The sequence below is a fragment of the Cinclus cinclus genome, chromosome 1, assembly GCF_963662255.1.
Source record: "Cinclus cinclus chromosome 1, bCinCin1.1, whole genome shotgun sequence".
Classification (NCBI taxonomy): Eukaryota; Metazoa; Chordata; class Aves; order Passeriformes; family Cinclidae; genus Cinclus; species Cinclus cinclus.
Window position 1 is genome coordinate 67076425 of NC_085046.1, and position 18495 is coordinate 67094919.

General features: G+C 42.4%; 1 protein-coding gene across 1 annotated transcript in view; it reads right to left on the bottom strand.

The window, feature by feature from the left end:
* RREB1 (ras responsive element binding protein 1) overlaps nt 1-18495 on the bottom strand; it is a 65191-nt gene that overhangs the window by 22592 nt on the left and 24104 nt on the right. The window contains exons 5-7 of the mRNA XM_062491194.1: nt 16366-16510; nt 15078-15217; nt 1468-1657 (exon numbers count right to left, since the gene is read on the bottom strand). Of these exons, the coding sequence (XP_062347178.1) occupies nt 1468-1657; nt 15078-15217; nt 16366-16510 (475 nt within the window). The remainder of the gene's footprint in view (nt 1-1467; nt 1658-15077; nt 15218-16365; nt 16511-18495) is intronic.

Consider the following 18495-nt stretch of genomic DNA (forward strand, 5'->3'; position numbering starts at 1 on the left):
CTCTCTTCCACTGGCTAAGTTGACAGTGGAAGACCTGACATGGAGATATTCCCGCTTCACAGCCATTAGTCTCCTAAGGGGTGTATCTTAATTAGGGTCTGATTCTCCACAAATTCCCTTCCATAAAGGTAAACTCCTTCAGAAGTCTATTCAGGCTCTCAATTTTTTTTTACATCCTAAACTTCCCTATCAGAAAGTTTTCTTATGTCATTGACAGGACAGGAGCCTCAGGATACTACTCAGCAAGGAAGCCGGACAGTAGACTATCTCCTTTAGTTCTACTACAAAGAAACCAGGAGGAGAGGAAGGAAGAAAAAATAAGCGTCCAAGAAGCCAAACCAATATAAACCAACCAAAATAAAATCCCCCAAAAGCAGATCAATGAAACTCAGAGCCTAAAGGAGAGTGGTTTTTGGTTAGGGAAGCCAGATTACATTTTTTCTCCCAAGAAAAATACTAGTAGAGGGCTGGCAAGATCTTTATAGACCCTAAATACTTTATAAATCTCCTCTCACAGTGCAAGCAAAATTATTACAAAAGGAAAATACCAACATTCAAATCCCTTAATAACTTTAAATGTCTGTCATTAATTACAAAAGAAATAAATTTGGTCTTAAAAGTCCTTTCTTTTCATTTTTTATGTTTTATACCAAAATTGTAACAGACTGACACAGAAAGACCTACATGCTTCCCTGGTTCAACAGCAAATTTCAATTCTACCACTTTGCAGTCAGAAGAGTTGGAAATCAATGCTTTAATCTCAGAAGAATAAGAGAAGTGCAGAAACTAAGCATGGTCCTGGTACATTGTGTTGTTGATTTTTTTGATATGCAGCTTCATCCAGACCCAAGCTAAGGCAGGCAAGGTTTGACAGAGGGAAAAAATCACACCACCCAACAGAAAGCTTTATGGCCCTCAGAAAAAATATTTACAGGCTACCTCCCTGACTTTCCCCATCCACTGTCTCTCAAAGGTGCAGAACCCTCAAACCTTACATGAGGAACATTGCAGAGTGTTTTGTGAAGGAATCACTGAAGATGTCACTGTTTAGTTAGTAAGGCGACTGCTCAAAGTTTTTTATAATAAAAACTTTCAGATCCAAACTACATCCTTGTTAGAGTAAACTAAAATAAATAACATCTTCCTTACCATGTGTACTCTGTTGATTTCAGATGTAGAATTTTTTGGGGATGCTCAAAGGGGCAAGGACCTAATATGACCAAAGTTTTCCTTCAAAAATTTTTATACATTTTTACACTGACAGTTATCCACTGTAATGGTGAAAAAGCCCCCAGTGCCAATATTCTTTAGATGAAAAAAGGAGAGGCATAAAGTGCTTGAAGCCTACAGAAACAGTGGTGATGTACTTTTCACAAAATATACTACATGCAGGCTGAATCTTTCAATGACCTCATCAGATAAGCACTGTAGCAGCTGGTACCTTAAGCTATGATAAACAGAGAGTACCTGAGAAATGCGGGGGAACTTCCTACAGGAGAAGTCCGTGAATCCCAAGTCGTGGAAGCCTGCTGGAATTGAAGGGTTGTTCTGAATGAAAGGCTTTCCCATGGGATCTCTGGGAAGCTGCTTGTGGATAACTGCATTGTGGCGGAGTAAGCCCCGATGAGTACGAAAGGTAATACAACAGATGTCACACCTGAAAAGGAAGGGAATAAAACAGAAATTACTGACTGCTGCAAGCTTAAGAACTAGCATTCTTCTTGCACTGGGACGTCCTCTTTCCTCTCACCCCATGATACCAAGAACTTGTTAAATGCAAAATAAAACCACAGTGTGTCAAAACCTATCACCACAAAAGGCCATTTTGGTCACAGTCACTTTCTACCAGTTTCTGGCTATTAAGTCCCCTGGAAGCTTAAAGAATATGAGAACTTACAAACTCACACAGACAGACGTTAGAACGGCAGCTAACAGCTTTGTGAAAACCTTTTCATTGTCCAACAAAAAATATTTCAGTGGCCTTACACTGTTTCATTTTTAATGAAAAGTACTGTTAAAATAAACAACATTAAAAAAAAAATCTGTGACAAGGAGAGGCTAAATATGACCAAAGTAGCAAGCAAACGTAAAAACAGCACCTTTCTCATAACCACTGCTTAAAACATACTACTGCATGCCACTCAAATACCTGTGTGTGAATCTTCCTCACATTGCCTTTCCATAAACTTCCACTAGTATTTTTTGAAGCTGTTATGAGAAATAGATGATTGAAAAGGAAAACTACTGCTCCTTGAATGGGAGAAAAGTTCAGAGGAGGAAGACCTGAAACAGGTTCAGCACCTCTGACACCTTTATACCCCTTTCACAGCCAGTTTGCCCTGAAGAAAAATGGAGAAGCACTTTTTCCTACCCACACCTTTATTGCTGTGATTTCTTGTTTTTCGTAAGTTCTCAAATCCCAAATTCAGCTAAACAAGAGCCTGTCACATAAAACACTGCACTAAACAATCAAAACTATGCTGCAGGCAGAAAGGGCTGTGCAGCAACATTTGGCCAACATGTCAACAAAGCCTACTGCCTTTTAAATATTTGGAATGTGAGCTCTGCAGCATGACAGGTCACATCCTCTCTGCATTCAATAAATGACACACAGTTTCACTCAACCTCAAGTTCCTTGTGGTTACAGGTCCAGCTCCAAGCCAAAGCGTGCATTTCCCAGAAGCAAAACACCAGTGCATATGAGGCACAGATTTTGTCAGTGAGAATATTATATGCACTAGAAGTTTTTCAAATCTGCCCCTGGCCTTGGTTTTCCCCACACTGTCTTTACTCTCTACATCAAGGAAAAGGACATGTGCCTACTCATTAAAAAAACATCCTGCAATTAGAAATTACTTCTGACAAAATCCTGAAACCACCCCCTCCCTGTCCTGTCCCTAACAAATTCCCTTTGTTGCTCATTTTATCACTACATAAACTCTCACAGACATTTTTTTATTCTCTGAAAATGAAGAGATAACCAAGTCACTCACAAAGCAACTGGACTCATAGTCCCTGAGTGGTGAAAGAAGCAAGTGTGAAGTGTATATAACATTGCCATTGTTATCACAGTACCCAGAAAGCTTGGACATAAATATGTGCTGAAGGTTTAATCTGTTTTAACTCTCCTGTCAATTCACTTGCATCCTACCTGTATAATTACTGCTGACATAGTTCCTGCATTCCATTAAATACCAAACCAATGCCATTTACAAAGCTAACGTTTACTTAAAAAGGCATGCCAAATGTGACAACAATCTCGGGGGGGGGGGGGGGATGACCTACACATAGTAAGTACTTCTCCAGCATCAGGATCTACGGCTCTCCTCCAGTTCACTTGGCAGCACCTATTCCATGATGCAAAGCTTTCATCTTCAGTGAAAATAAAAACACAACCACCAAAACCACTGGGGGAGGGAGAGCAATTTAAAAATTGTGACTAGTCACCTGAAGAACTTGCAGGCTACTGAAATAAATTGCTTTTAGAAGTGATGAAAATGCCTTGCATGAAAACAAGCAGCGCCTCTGACTTGTTCCTCCTGGTACATCAATATACAAACAAGGAGGGTTTGGAAACCATTCTTAAGCACCACTGGAAGCATTGCAGGCTGTTCTGCAAAAGGACACAGACCCTGACCTTGGGGCATCCTGAAGCATCTCTGGGGACCCAATGTGCCTGTCCTGCCCTGGGCCCAGGAACCCAGTGCAGCAGCTGTATCCTATCCCCTTGTGTGAGACAGGGCAGGCACAGCTACCAGCGATGGCACCACGGGGCTACTGGGAGCACTGGCTCCTGCCACTGTAACCCCAAGATCTGGGCTGAGCAGGAGACAGCGTTCCTTGTCAAGCAGCCACACATCCCACACAGCAGGGAGGCGTGCCTTATTCATCTTGCACTCCCCCTCACCTCCCTCTTGCAACATGTCGATTTTCAGCACTACTTTATTTAGTAAATAAAGTTGCACTTGAGAGTTAATCTTTCAGAGTGCAAACACCCATGTGAAAGTCCTTACCAGTACACCTGTATCAACTGCTACCCTCAGGACAGTAAAAATTTGCAAGTTAAAAATGGTGTTTTCCATGCAAAGGGAACTACTTCCCTCCCCGGAACAAAAGTAATGTATCTTACAAAAGGAATATAAAGTTTCTCTTTTACTAAGCATATTTATTGCTCTTTCTTCCTTAGTTTTATTTTCCTTGCCGTGAGTGAAGAAGCAGGGGAAAAAAAAAAACGAGAAGTTGGGAGAAAGATTAAGCTCCTTTTTCATTAGGTCAGAAAGAAGCACCTGGCTGAAAAAAGAAACATCCAGATAAATCATGCCTGTCATCTCAAGTTGCAGGCTCTTCAGGACACATAAATGCACTGCACCCCAGCTCAGTACCTTGCCCTGGTGGCACAGCTTACAGAACTACTTGGGACCTGGAGCATGGGAAGGAGCTATGGATGCCCTGCCTTCCTCTGCGGTGCAGGTATGGACTCCCAGCACCTCTAAGGAAAGCTTACAGGTACTAAGTGTCAAAACCTAGCTAGTTAAGGCAAGCATCATGCTGCATTGACTAACTCTTGTGTTAATTTAAAATGGAGTAAGCTGCTATGCCTAACACTGCATTAACTGGAAGCATTAATTTTTTTAAAGGAAGTCTAACTTAATTTCTCTGTTTTGTCATCAGTACTATTTTCCATCTTTGGGTAGTGTCACTGCCTACAGTATTTTTAAATCCGGACCCACAATCTAAGAAGGAAAGAGAAAGGAATCCAACAAGATATTAACATTTTTTCATCTTGTGTAAACGTCTTTTAAAAAACTATCAGTAGTTGTGGAAAGTCTGAAAAGTCCAGCATATCAAATAAAGCATCTGAAACATATGGTAATAGTTTACTCATGATGAACTTAAAAAAAAAAAAAGAAAATAAAAAAGGAAACAAAACAACAGAAAAGCCTCCCTCTCCTTAAAATTTCACAAGTCTGCTCATGTGCAGTTTCAAGTCAAACATGGATGGCATGGCTGCAGAGAACAGTGATGAGAACAGGTTCTGAGATTGTTAGCAGAACAGGCTGAGCAATGGCTCAACACCTGTGGAGAGATACCTGCAAGGTAAATTTCCAGATGTATCTATCTAATAAAAGCTGATGTGTTATCATGTGATTGCTAGTCTTGGCCACAGTCTTCATTTTTTCTATAAATATGATTATAGAGTAGGGAGAAAAAAAGCAATTTAGTTCCAAGCATAGAGATTCAATTTTAAGTACAAAGGAAAAAACTTTTTAGCAGCTAAGGCCCCTGTAAAATTACTTTAATTCTCAATTCCCTTTATGTTTTGGATTTGCTTGTATCTGTAACAATGCAAATATAATACTAAGGCTCTGACTTACTGGCAGAGGTGTAAAAATCAAGCAGGTAAGGCAACAAAACTCCTAAAACACAAAAGCAGAACCAAAACATAACAATGCAACAACCGGGCTGCCCTTGGTGCTCAGACCATGTATCACACCAGACAGGTCTGATTAATTATTACCACACCAGTGCACCTTTTTCTTTTCTTTCTTTTTTTTTTTTTTTTAATTTTCTTAATGCAGACAAGTGTGTGCATCTCTGTGTAAAAAAACACCATTGTAAAGCTTTCTTCTAAAAGAAGTTAGTATTCCTGAAATCTGTAATACTAATTAGGATATAGAAGCATTTCAACAGGCTTTAAGAAAGAGTCAGTGCTTTGCAAAGCTTGTTCGTTCAAGGGGGCAAGGCAGGGTTTGCCACACTTTTGGTAAGTGGCACCTCTGCAAGAAAAGTTTACATAATAAGTGCCTGTGGCCTTGCATTACCCTCTCCTCTGAGACAGCTCCAATTTGTCAGCAGAGGAAATAGCTGTTCTTCTTTAAGAAACTGAAAGACATTTTAGAAAGGAAAAGCAGAGCCAAATTTTTTAGCAAAATTAATCAGTCTTGATTTTAATTAAGAGTAATGCAGACAACCGCTCAATCCTTGTAGGTTTTGTATTTCAGTAGTCAAGATGAAAATGCCAAATATTTGTATTTACTATTATGTAACCAAGAAATTAAAAAAACACTATGATCTGCATTACTGGAGACTGTTGGTAAGAAAGTGACATTTACCATTATTCTGCTTGTATTTCTGAAGCCACACAGACTATAACCTCAAGTTTTCACCCATGCAATTCACTAATACAAAGTTGCCCATATTGTGGATGTTAACAAATAAAAACAGTCTTAATTTCTAGGCCTTATCAAAAATAAAAATCTTGGTACCACTTTGTTCCTTTCCTGTCTGCCCTCCTTAGCAACTTCCACAAACAGAAGCAAAGGAAACAAAAAAAAAAGAATATAACATATCCTGAGACAGAAGTCATCAATACACAATTAAGTTATGAAGTTGTCTGACTGAAATCCCCAGTCAGTACCGCATGTTTTTCTACCTCTGCTGTTATTATTCTCCTTTCTCTCCAAAGTTATTTGCAGAATTAATGTGGCTCTCATGAGCAAAGAAATTCCTAAGCTGACCTAAAAATAATACAGCCGGCTAGAAGAGAAAAGATGGGTGATTCCCTGCTGATGACTCATGTCCACACCAGCGGTGGGAGCAGGCTCCCAGCCTCCACACTGGCAATGCCCAGCTGCAGGGGAGCCTGACAAGGAGGGGGAGATGGAGAAAGGGTGGTTTTAAACACAAGGGCTTTCACCACCTGGGAAATTAAAGCGAGCAGGTTACAGACATATTCCCTGTCAGGAAAGGATTCCTTTGCTTCTCTTTCACGTCTTCTGGGGCAAGGCAAAGTGAGAGAGATGAGGAAGAGCCAACTGGTTTCTGCTCCCGTGCGACCCCGCCCAGGTCCAGATACTCATCTCCTTTTGGATAAAAAAACCAAAAAAAACAACCCTTCCTGGCCTCCACACCCAGGGCCTTGGGAAATAACATCCCACAGCCGCAGTAATCTCTCTCATTTGCTGCAGACGAGCGATGGGAAAGCAGGCAGCGCTGCTGCCTCCCTCCCAGCGATCCCTCCGGGTCCCGCTGCCGTCCTGCAATGCCCGTTCCTGCCTCCCTCCTGCCCCGCGGCTCCACGGCAGGACCTGCTGCTGTGCCCCAGCGCTGCGGGGCTGTGCTGGAAGCGCAGGCAGCACCAGGAGCCGGCTCCCTGCCAGCTGCAGGGGCTCCCCTGCCCTTGCCTTGCGCTCCGTGCTCGGAAGCCTGCTGCTTCACAGCCTCGGCAAAGGACGCGCTTTTCTTTTAACTTCTTCCTCCCTCCACCGCCCCACTAGCCGTCTGATTTTGTCACCGATGTGTTCTGTCACTCTCTTTATTCCTCTCCCTCTCAAAGAAGCCACCCTTGGGTGCAGCCAAGGCTGAACCCCCGGCACCGACCCTTCTATTAATAGAGGGATGTGCAGTGTTACGTGCATTCCTATAGCTGCACTGTAGTCCAGGCAAGAAAAGTATCGTGCAGGAGCCAGGACAGACCCAATATAAAACAGGGTGATGCTGTGCTTCAGAAATTTGTCAGCATGCAGCAGAACCAGTGTCCTCACCGGTGACTCCCACTGTCAGAGTAACTCCAGTGAAATTAACTGCTGTAAGGTTTAATAAAAAGGCACAAGCCATGCTGTGCCATGTTTTAACTTCCTTTGTGTGTGAGCAAAGAAATATGAGTAAAACCTTCTTCCTAACACTGTAATGCAACACTTCTACAGTGCCAGATTTAAACACCTCTGTCCTGGTGAAACAGTAGCTTACTCTACCATTTACTGCAACAGAATTAGCATGCAGCTAAGACAAAATAATGGGGAAATGGGAGATGACCTGCAGACACTCACACAAAGTAGTCATTTTCTCATAATGACTTTCTTCACTTAATAAAGGTCAACGTTTTAAAAACCAGAAGTGTCAACAAACTGGCTGGACAGAATCACAGAGGAAGAGCTGAAGATCAACTTAAATAACAATGAAAGGTTTAATAGTTAAGGCAAATGTATGGGGGGGTGGGCGGGGGGGAGCTGACCAGAATAGACCTCTACAGCTACCAAAATTAGAAGCTGCACAGCATCCAGAATAACAGTGGTTATTTGAGCACACCAACTCAAGTGAACCTTCTCATCTTCTTTCGAGGTAAGAAATTAAAAGCTTTTCCTACCTTCTAACACATCTTTCAAATATGGAAGCCAAGTACTTCTGTAATTTTAAAACTAACAGCAAGAGTTAGAAAAGAAATCTATGTGTCTGCCATGTTCTTAAACACCACAGCTCTTCATGAGTAACGTAAGGAGAAATACATCTCCAGAGGTTTCTCTATCCTACAAGCATCCACTGATCACAACAGGGCTCACAAATAGGTGCAGCTGAATCTGGATTGCAGTCCCTTGCCCCTATCTACACTTGCAGTTAAAGATATGCTCAGCATGCAGACATGACTGCCAACACACTGAGCAGCACCCAGCACTTGGAGAGAGCCTGCGCATAAACAAATCCTGCTTCTTAGGATCAGGCAGGCGTGCTAATAACCTATTTTGGCTCAGCCCCTTTTCCCTCCTGCATGCCCTTTTACAAGCAGCTTTCCTCTACAGTCAGCTTTGCATTTACCCACTTTCTATTCTGGCAGCCAAGCTAAGATATTCAACACCATGTGACATAGCACACAGTTTCACATGAGAGCATCACTCCCTGTGTCCATTCACCAGCCAATATTTTTATCCAGCTGCTCTGGATTCCCAGTTTCCTCACACAATGAGCTCCCTGATGTGAGCTGACCACTTCTAGGCCAGCGTTGGGCTCGTGTTGTTCTTCAGATGTTTCCCAGCTCTCTTTTCTGAACAGAAACTTCAGAGATCACGTAATGTGCAGTTCTGTTCTGCTTTTGCAAGACAACCCACTGCTTCTACTTCTCCATTTGCTCAGTAAAATGATGCATTCACCAGCTTGCTTGCATACCCTCTCCTCTGCCTTACCAAGAACTGCATTGTACCACAGAGTATTTCTGGTCATAGCATTTACCAGAGCTGGACTTCATCATCATCAGCTGTGTCATGGAATTGCTCCTGCACTGAAAATGCTGCCAGCAAGAGATTAGGAGTTGGTTCTTAGTTTCTATCAGCAAGACATTGAGCAAACAGCTTGAGAGCAGAGCAGGAAAGTCTGGTGAATTAGCAATGTCACATGCCCCTTGTCACCTCCATCTTTGGCTGTAACAAGTTTTGTAGCATTAGCTGGGTTAGTACTCAGTAACTGTAGTGCAATTTCTACCTAAACTGTCTTTGCTGGTACAATCTCACTGACTAAAAAAGAAAGTATTGGAGCCAAAATATAGTATGCCAAAAGCAGAGCTCAAGGAAGTCCACGAACATGTCTATCCTGGAGTGCTCTCCATCCCTCTCAACAACTGTGTAGGATACCACAACTTCAGAATTATCCATCATCATTAAAAGAGCACACTGTTTCTTCTTTTGAAATGCTAACAAGGAATGAGGAATGTGCATACCAACAGTTGTGACAGAGAGAAAAAGTAGTATATAACCTCACAATTCTGAACGAAGATGACTCATCATTCATCCTTCAAGCTGCTTCCAACAACAGCAGCGTCAACTACCAGGAAGAAGCTTCCTCTCCCCACCTGGAACCTGTAGTTTTGTCTCACAGTAAAATTAACTGCAAACAACATCTAACACCTTCACTCCTGCAAGTCTATAGCATCACTAACACCCTCTTCCCACAAAACATGCCATATGTAGACAGCAGTGTGCTTCAGAATAAGGAAGCCAGAAGGATTATTCCCTACTATATAAGGAGAGAGCAGATAGAAAGTGAATTCCTAAACTTGCTTAGATAAGCATTTGCAGAAACAGGAATGACACTTAAGGGTCTTTTTCTGGCTGTTTTCTTTTTTTTCCTTTTAACATTCAGTTCAATGTACTTTTACACAGTCTTTACACAGTCATACTGTTGCTCCAAAAACAACTTGTAGGAGTCTTTTCTACTAGTGCTAACGACTGAAGTAATGTCCATACATTTCAAATATCCATTCATTTATATTCTTGACTAGTTCATCTCCCTAAAGCCAGTGTGCAGAACTGCCTTGAAGAACAGTAACTGGGCAATAAACATGCCATATTCTAAGCAGCTGGTTATCATCTTCACCCAGAACCCACTTCCTCTTGTCTTGACTTAAATGGGGCTGCTCATGCACATTGTCTAAAATGATTTAAGACTGAGACACGGGTCCAGGTGCCTGGCAGCATCCCACCATACACTGAAGAATGTGGATGTGCTGGCAAATGGGGAAACCTGGTGACCAGCCTGCCTGAATTGCAAGCTGCATGTGACAGATATTTTCAATTTACCTGCAGAGTCCAGAAGACCATTCCTATGGCATTTAAGTTGTCCATTCCATATTGGTGAAGCCAGATAACACCAAGAAACAACAGCATTTTCCACCCATGAGTGTTTTCAAAAACAAGACCTCCCAGTGGTTACCCTGGCAAAATGAGAGGTAGACAACCACAGATCCTAATGGTCAGAGACTCCTAACACTTTTCCTTCCAGGGCCTGAGTTCTTCTGTTGCTGTGCCTGTTACTGATCTGTGAGCTGCTCAAAACAATAGCTTCCCATGGCCGTGTTCAACCTGTAAACAATTTCAGCAAAACTTGGGCAGGCTGTTTTGAAGAACAAGGTAGGCTGTGAACAGCTTTTGGTTTCCTTTGTTTGGAGGTTTTACAAAAGCACATAACCCTGGAGGAAGATAACTGCTTCTGTTGTCCTTGTGAAAATATGCCCAAGATTTTCAGATTACAAAGCTTAATATATCACGGTTTGGACAGGCTCTGTAGAAGGTCAAAAAAACTTCATGTCCTCTAAATCCATTCATGACAACAGGCATCTACTGGTTTTGGTCACCAGGTCAGCTCAGTGACGTAGGCAGAGAGTGACTCTCACACTGCAATGTCTACTTATTTCTTGTATCTTACAAAAATATAGCAAAATCAAATCTTGTCAGTGGAGGTAATGCCAACTGAACCAAATATGATCAGAAAGCCTCATGATGTTCATTAAGAGGCAGCCTTTTACTACATTCAAACTGCACAACTATCCTGGCTGAGAAATGTTGGAATGAGTCTAAGAAAGGAGGTAACTGTTAACACCATCACCTCCTCTCCTCTCCCTCTCCATACCCAGACAAGAGAGGCAGCATCCATGTCTCTTTGCTGCTGTGAAGAAGAAAGAATGAAAATACTATAGCTCTTGGTACAGCATACTGCACTAAACCTCCTGGAGGAGGAGGAGAGGAAATACAAAGGGTATGCTGTGGCTACACTGAAATCCAAGAGAGGAATTTTATTGTTCATGTACTTTTTAAAAAAAGTTTACTTTACTTACATTTTACTTTAAGCCTGTTCCATTGCATTTACCAAAGGAAAGAGAAGAAACCCAGCATAGCATCTGGAGAGGTTTCTCCCCGGGAAATCCTCTCATCTCCTCTGCTTACACTGCTGAGGTTGCTCATAGCTGTCAGGTGACCTTTATTTGACAACCCTCCACCACAAAAGTTTCCAGAGAAACTCCCCTGCTCCTGGAGGTTTCTCATTTTCTCCACTGGCTGTGCAGCGTTCCAGCCCTCTGCTAATTATATCAACACTCAGATACAAACTCACCAAAATAGACAGTGTCCTGAGGCCCCAGCTGCAGGGAAGCAGACTCCTCTAAATAATCCAGGTAGAGAGGCCAAGGGGGTCAGAAAGCACCCCTGGGCTACCTCCCAGAGCACGAGGTTGCTAATGGGCATTGCAGACAACCTTGCCCCGGCCAGCTCATGTCATTAATTAGGGTGCAGGACTCAGGGCTTCAAAGGGACAGAGACTGACCTGGGGGTGTAATGCCTTGAAGGAGATGCAGTGCCACAGCCCATTGTCAATAGGACAAAGGGCTCTATTATTGCTCGCAAGACCAGGGCAGTTCTGCCGTAATTAGGAGACAAAGATGCACGATTTAGGATTTTACATAATCAAGAGATACTCTCCCAGGCGGCAGCCTCTCTCACACAGTCAGCGGATTAAGTATTGTTTATTCTGCTGCAAGTAAACAATGAGGTGCTCCCTGCTCGGGGTTTTACATGAAAAAGCAGTTCTGGGCAAGATAATGGGGAACTCTTTTCATCTGACTTTGAACAGCTAACCCTATGATTTAAAGTAGCTCATTTGACAGTATCTAGAATGGTGCTGGCCCACCCTGTAAATTAGCTGCTCACATACTGATCCCAGGGCTGCCAGACAGCCTTACCTTTTTTGCTACTTAGCAGAGGGTGGCCTGGACAGACAGACTCAAGACAGCTCGGGGGGCAAGAGGCTGTATTTACACAGCAGCACTGAAATGGCAGGATTAAAGGACCACAGGGAAGCCAGGCAGAAGCTCCTGCCCACTCTGGCACCATGTCATGGCTGCGGATACACCCCTGAAGGGAGGCTGGTGCCACCATCAAGACAGTGGACACTGGTGCACTGCTTCAGAGCCAGCCTGCAATCGTTTTTATAGGAGCTAGGAGAGAAAAAAATTGGATGTTTGACGTGTGCCCTTACAACGAAAGGCCTTGGCTAGGCAGACTGAGCATCACTTATTTTTGGTCATGACAAAACAGTCTGTGTTGGGTTACTGCCTACTGCAGTAGCTCCAAACGAACCACCAGACTCAGAGTGTCTGACTCTGGGATACACATCCCATACCTTCCTCACAGGTCCTCATCAAGTGACTCTGCTTTTACAATATGGGCAATAAAAGGAGACTGGGGGTGTTACACTCCCTGCCCTTTGCTCGCAACACAGTTACTTTGCTGTTTTGTTTGTTTGAACTTTAACAAGAGGTATTTCCCCTTGTCTTCAATAAGGCAGCAACAGGATTTGATGAAAGCCTTCTAACATTCTGCAGTTTGCTTCTCTGCCACAAGTACACCAAATATACACAGGTCTCCTGCTCTAGAAAACTATTCTCTTTTCTTCATCTCTTTCACTCAAAAAAACACCCTTAAGCGTCACCAAAAGGACTTCAGTCACTTGTACTCAGGAGTGAGAAAGGCATGCTACATTCTGTGTCTTGTTGAATTCTACCAGCAATATTGCAGAACTCTGGGAACCAGGGGATTACAGCCCCTGCTGGCCAAGGATTTTAACCCGTTTCGTTTGGGATGAAACAGTCACCTTAACAGCAGCTCAAATTGCTCTGCTTACTAGAGGATTTTTTGTTAGGTTGGGTCAGGCAGACAGTGTCATTTGACTTGTCTAGACTAGGACAAAAGGCGTGGTTTAAACCAGATGGGCAGGGTAAGTTGCACCTTAATGTATTAGCTGTCCAGAGAGGACCACATCTTCCTTGTCCTGTCTTCACCTACACGTCTTAAATGGCTGAGGCAAATACCTGACAAAACCCCCTTACAATCACCTAGACAATGCTACAAAGATAAGGATCCCAGCACCACTCTTAAATCATACCCACGGAGCTTGACAATTGTGACTTTGATTTAGGGACACATTCTTGTAGTCTTTTCTGCTTAATGGAATCAAGAGCAGCAAAATCCATTTCAGGAGAATATTATCCCAAAGCAAGTCTAATACTAGAGCAAGAGCTGCATAAAGAGGAACATGTTTGCACAGTCACTGTGTCTTGCTGCCTTGCCACAGCAGACTGCAAAGCTGCCAAGCTAGAAGGATATCTACTTCATTATCTTATATCCATCATTCAAAGCAAGAAAATCCACCTGTCGACTCAGGTCCATGAATAAAACTTCGCAAAGAGGTCATATTTTCAGAGAAGCTTCAACATGAGGGTAATGCCAGGATAAACCTAATATGTCAGCCACTTTCTCTAAAGCATGAAGTGTAAGGCAAAATTGTTCCAGGCTCCATTCTGTGGGGGTTGCACAGCTCTTAGTGGAGAACAACTGTTTCAGCTTTGATCTATAATGAAAATTTACCTCATTTACTTGAGAAACAGCAAAGTATGTATAATTAACTATTATTGAATGGACCAAGCTTTCAACTCCTTTCCCCAGTAACTGCAACATTAACAATGCCTTTAAAAATTATTTTACATGCATTTACCAAGGTTTTCTAAATAAAAAATTTAAAAAGGGAAAATTTAGTAGAATTAATCCTGTTTAATAGAATGGGATACCTCTGCTCCATGCCATTCTATTAAGAACCTGCATCCAGGAGTGAGTGTTGACACTTTAAGATGCTGAATTCTTCACCCTTCCAAAAAGATCATTAGAGTCCAATGTCCCAAAATAAGTTTAAAATATTGACAAGCTTCTGCAAAGGGACTTTCCTAAAGTAGCAGCTTTTCTACATGTTTTGACTAGACTTGAAAAATTTCTTTTACATCTTCATGTGTCTGGCTCTACATTTATCTATGGTAAAAAACAGGAAATAAAACAGTTTCAGGAGTCCCAGAGGCAATTACTTGAATCAAAAGACAACATTCAAGCACCTTCCAGAACAATTAATAAATAATATTTCCTTGTTAGGAAATGCTCATTTAAGCCAAAATCCACATCATTCCCTAACCTCTGCCTAAAAGGCAGAAAAGCATAAAACATTTTATTACAAGTCCGAAACCAGAAACTCATCTACCCTCACTCACTCTGTGACTGAAAAACCCTTTCTATCCAGCTGCTGCCTTCTCTATGAACAGAATAATCTCATAGGATGACATCTGAATACTTCTATCAAGCTTTTTTATCAAGTTTTAAGCATCTTCAGTTCATCTTGTTAAAATTTTGCAATGTTGGCATTTTACAGTTTTATGTAACAGTGATGGGTTTCAAGGGGAAGAAGAGGGGCTTTAATTTTTTCTAAAAACATTTCCAGCTATTAACTGGCAAGATTTCCTGTATTTGCAAAAAAATAATAAAATTAAGCCCTACAGCACCCTGGTGACACAAGATGAGGCAAAGCATTTAAAAACCTGCTCAAAACCACAAAGGAGGGCAGTTAACAGCGCAGGGGGCTGAGGGGCTCCTGCCCCTCCACAGCAGGCTTCTTCTGGCCATCTGGTGACCAGAGACAGTCTGGATACTATCTCTTACCTCAGTGAATTATCTGGATGTGTCTCCATGTGGGACTCCAGCCCATACTTGCAAAAAAAGTCTTTGAAACACACTGGACAATGATAAACTTCATCATCAGCCCTCTTATCCCCTTCACCGGAATGGCCATCCTCGAGAACCTTCAAAAAAAGGGAAAAATAAATCCTCACTAGACCAGCTTGTAAGCAACAAGTCATATTTACAATCCATTCAAAGTCCTTCTCTTACAAAAAGTTGCAGGCTTCATGTGTAACCTTGCTGCAAGCAAACGCAAAGGACTCATTCCTCTGGAGAGAGGGTAAGCGACAGGTAAACCCCAACACATGTGTAAGAACATGCATGACAGAAAAGAAGGCTCAGTAGGAGATAAAGTGTGCAGCTAAGTCACAGATATATCAGTTCTAATGAGGAACTGTGATTTGAAGAATTTATATACCCATGTGTTTATATACCAGTGAACTAGCATTCCTCCCCTTCAGAGAGCCAGGGGAGCTGTCAGCCTGAATTATTTATGCTACTGAGATACTGCCAACTGCTAAGTCAAGTGGTTCAGGGAGAAGCAATGAACTTCTGCATGTTTTCTATACTTCTCCACTGATTAGACACAAAAAAGCATGCAGAGAGTGAGGGATACTGTGCTAAATGGAACTGCTACTAGCTTGCCATTTGGAGATAGTAAGTGGAAAGAGTCAAGTTTGGCAGACACCATACATTTTGTACAAATGACTGATATGTGTTAAAACACTTCTTAAACAAAATCATAATGGAAATGTCTAGCCTTCAAATAAATGTTTTCTGGTCACCCTTGTAACTCAGATAAGGCAGGATTATGCTACTGTGAAAGGAAAATGTACTGTAGATTTTTTCTGCCTCCAGATCTAGACAAAAGCAGACTTTAGCTGCTGCTGTTTTTGAAGTAAACATTGGGGGTTTTTTTAAGTTTAAATCACCATCTTCTAAGAATACTACAAAATAAATGGGAGGGGAAAAAAAGCTAGGGCAAAAGCCACAGCAGAAAAAGAATAGTACATCCTCTTGTCATCCAACAACAATTATTTATAGATCATAAGCAAATTCAAAAACTTAAACAATAAAGAACTTTAAAAATTGAATTATTTCAATCTCTGAAATTAGAAATTAATTCTCAATGCCACAGACAACTGTGTTGCTTACACGGGATAAACATGGCAACTCATATGCAACAAATCTGTGCTGACTGCACAAACCAAACAGCTGACAATTTAAGAGGTAACCAGGAACATCTTTCGCTTCATGCCCCACAAAGAACCTTTTTTGCAGGTGTCCTCTCCTCTCTGTCCAGCTCAGCATCGTGACTGAACTTGCGTTTCGAAGACAATCGCCTGCGCTTCAGCGGCGAGGGGGGAGTGGTGCTCGCTGTGCTGTTTGGATCTTTCTCATGAATCTTCATGTGCCTGAGCAGGAGGAGGAAGAAAACACTGTCAGCAGGCAAATCTGGGGTGGGAAGTCCAATGTAAATTTTAATGCCGGCACCACTTCCAAGGTTTGCCTTTAAAGGACACCATCAGAGATCCCATAAACTAGCCTGAACTTCTGAAAAGCAGCTGGGGTGTGATCCAGCATGGGCCCTTTGCAGTGCCTGGGCCTGTGAGGGGTCACAGCAGGGAGCCCACGAGCTTTTCCCCATGTCCCAGCTCACAGCACAACACTTGCCCTGCTAACATCTACTTCCATGAGCACCGTGCCCATTCCCCATCATCCATGAGGTCCATGGTTCTGCCCAAACCTGCTCAGCAATCCACATACCCAGCCTCCCTGTCTTGTGGCAGTCTAGTAAGCAAAAGCCTGCAGCTTAGCATCCACTGCTCTCAGTGCAAAAAAAGCACCTCATCCTCAACTGGCTGTCTGTCTGGAGTATGAGACAGTACCTCAAACAGATCTGTACATGCCAACACCAGAGCAATATTTCTTCAATATATTTGTTTCCTTCTCATCCTTACAACAATGGTGGACCCCAATATCGAATGTGCAGCTGTGGTGCACATCGAAGTGCAGCTTTGAAGTCAGGATTATCTGGCCCCACTGTTACAGTGCACTAGGTATGGCTTGCAAAACTCTGTACTGCCAAGGCATGTTCACAAACCTGCTTTCCCAGGAAAACAACTATTTCTTGTCACAAAGACACAGGGAAAAGGACAGAATTGCTCAGGAAGCAACCTCATTAATATCTGTTTCCTTGACCCACTTGCCTCTTGGTTTTCTGTATTTGCAACCAGAGGAAGACACTGTTGCTTAGGTCCCTTCAGTTAGATGGAAGGTGCTGCTACCATGCTGTTTCTTCTGACAACTCAAAGCTCAAATTTAAATTTAAATTTTCTTTTTTTCCTTTTTTTTAAAGGTAGGGCCTTTAACCTCACTTCAAATTTATATTGCTATTGAAAAAGGAATCTCATGTATGCTCCTAGATACAATGGAAATTTTTTGCTTCTAACAGCTAGATATGTGAATGCAGGAGGGAGTTGCCATTTGTCCATACCACTGACTTCAAAGAAAAACAGCGGAGACAATGTTAATGGCACTTGGGCCAATCTTTCAGAAGTCACATCCACAACAGTGTCATTTAACATGACTGCACACTATCATGTTCTAGCATGAGAGAATGTCGTAACCCAGACAAGTCCTGCACATCCTCATAACTACTTTGGTGTTATGACATAAAATCTGTTTTAATTTTGGATGCCAAGGGCATGATGCTTGAAGATAACACACTGGACCAAAGTGACCCACAGCAGATCCCAGTGATGCTACTGGAAAGACTGTCTCATCACACAATGCTATTTTTAATGTTTCCTTTCACAGTCTTACAAACTTTAAAAAAAGAAAAAAAAAGGCATCTAAATCACTGTCTAAACTATAGCCTGTCTCAAACTGCAGGGTGTTGTGCAGGAACAGCCTCAAGCCAAAAGCACCACAGGTACCAGAACCAGTGCAAGATAAAAATGGCTGTTCAGCTAGTGTCTGCTTTCAGCATCCATCAAGGCTGGGGCTGCTTGGAGGATCAGGTCCCTGAGGAAAAATCTGCAGTTTGCCTAGATCCCCAGTAACTCTCACCAGTCTCACAAATGGTGGATGGACACTGGTGACAGCTGTCAGTCACACCTATGTGCCCAGCAGACTGGACACTCAATAATGGAAATATTGCTGAAATTGTCTGACCTCTTTCCCTGCCAATCAGCCATTTGGGACGAGAGGGAATGCTGAAGAACTGAGCATTTGGCTCTCTCCAGGTTTGACAGAAGCCAGAGAAAACCCAGAGTGCTGACACAGCATACAGAGTGCTGTGCACTCCCCTGCCTTGGCCCTCTGGTAGCTCTGGCACCACAGGAACTGATTTGTCCACATGCATCCAGTGCTACCTCATCTCACAAAATCTGCAGGA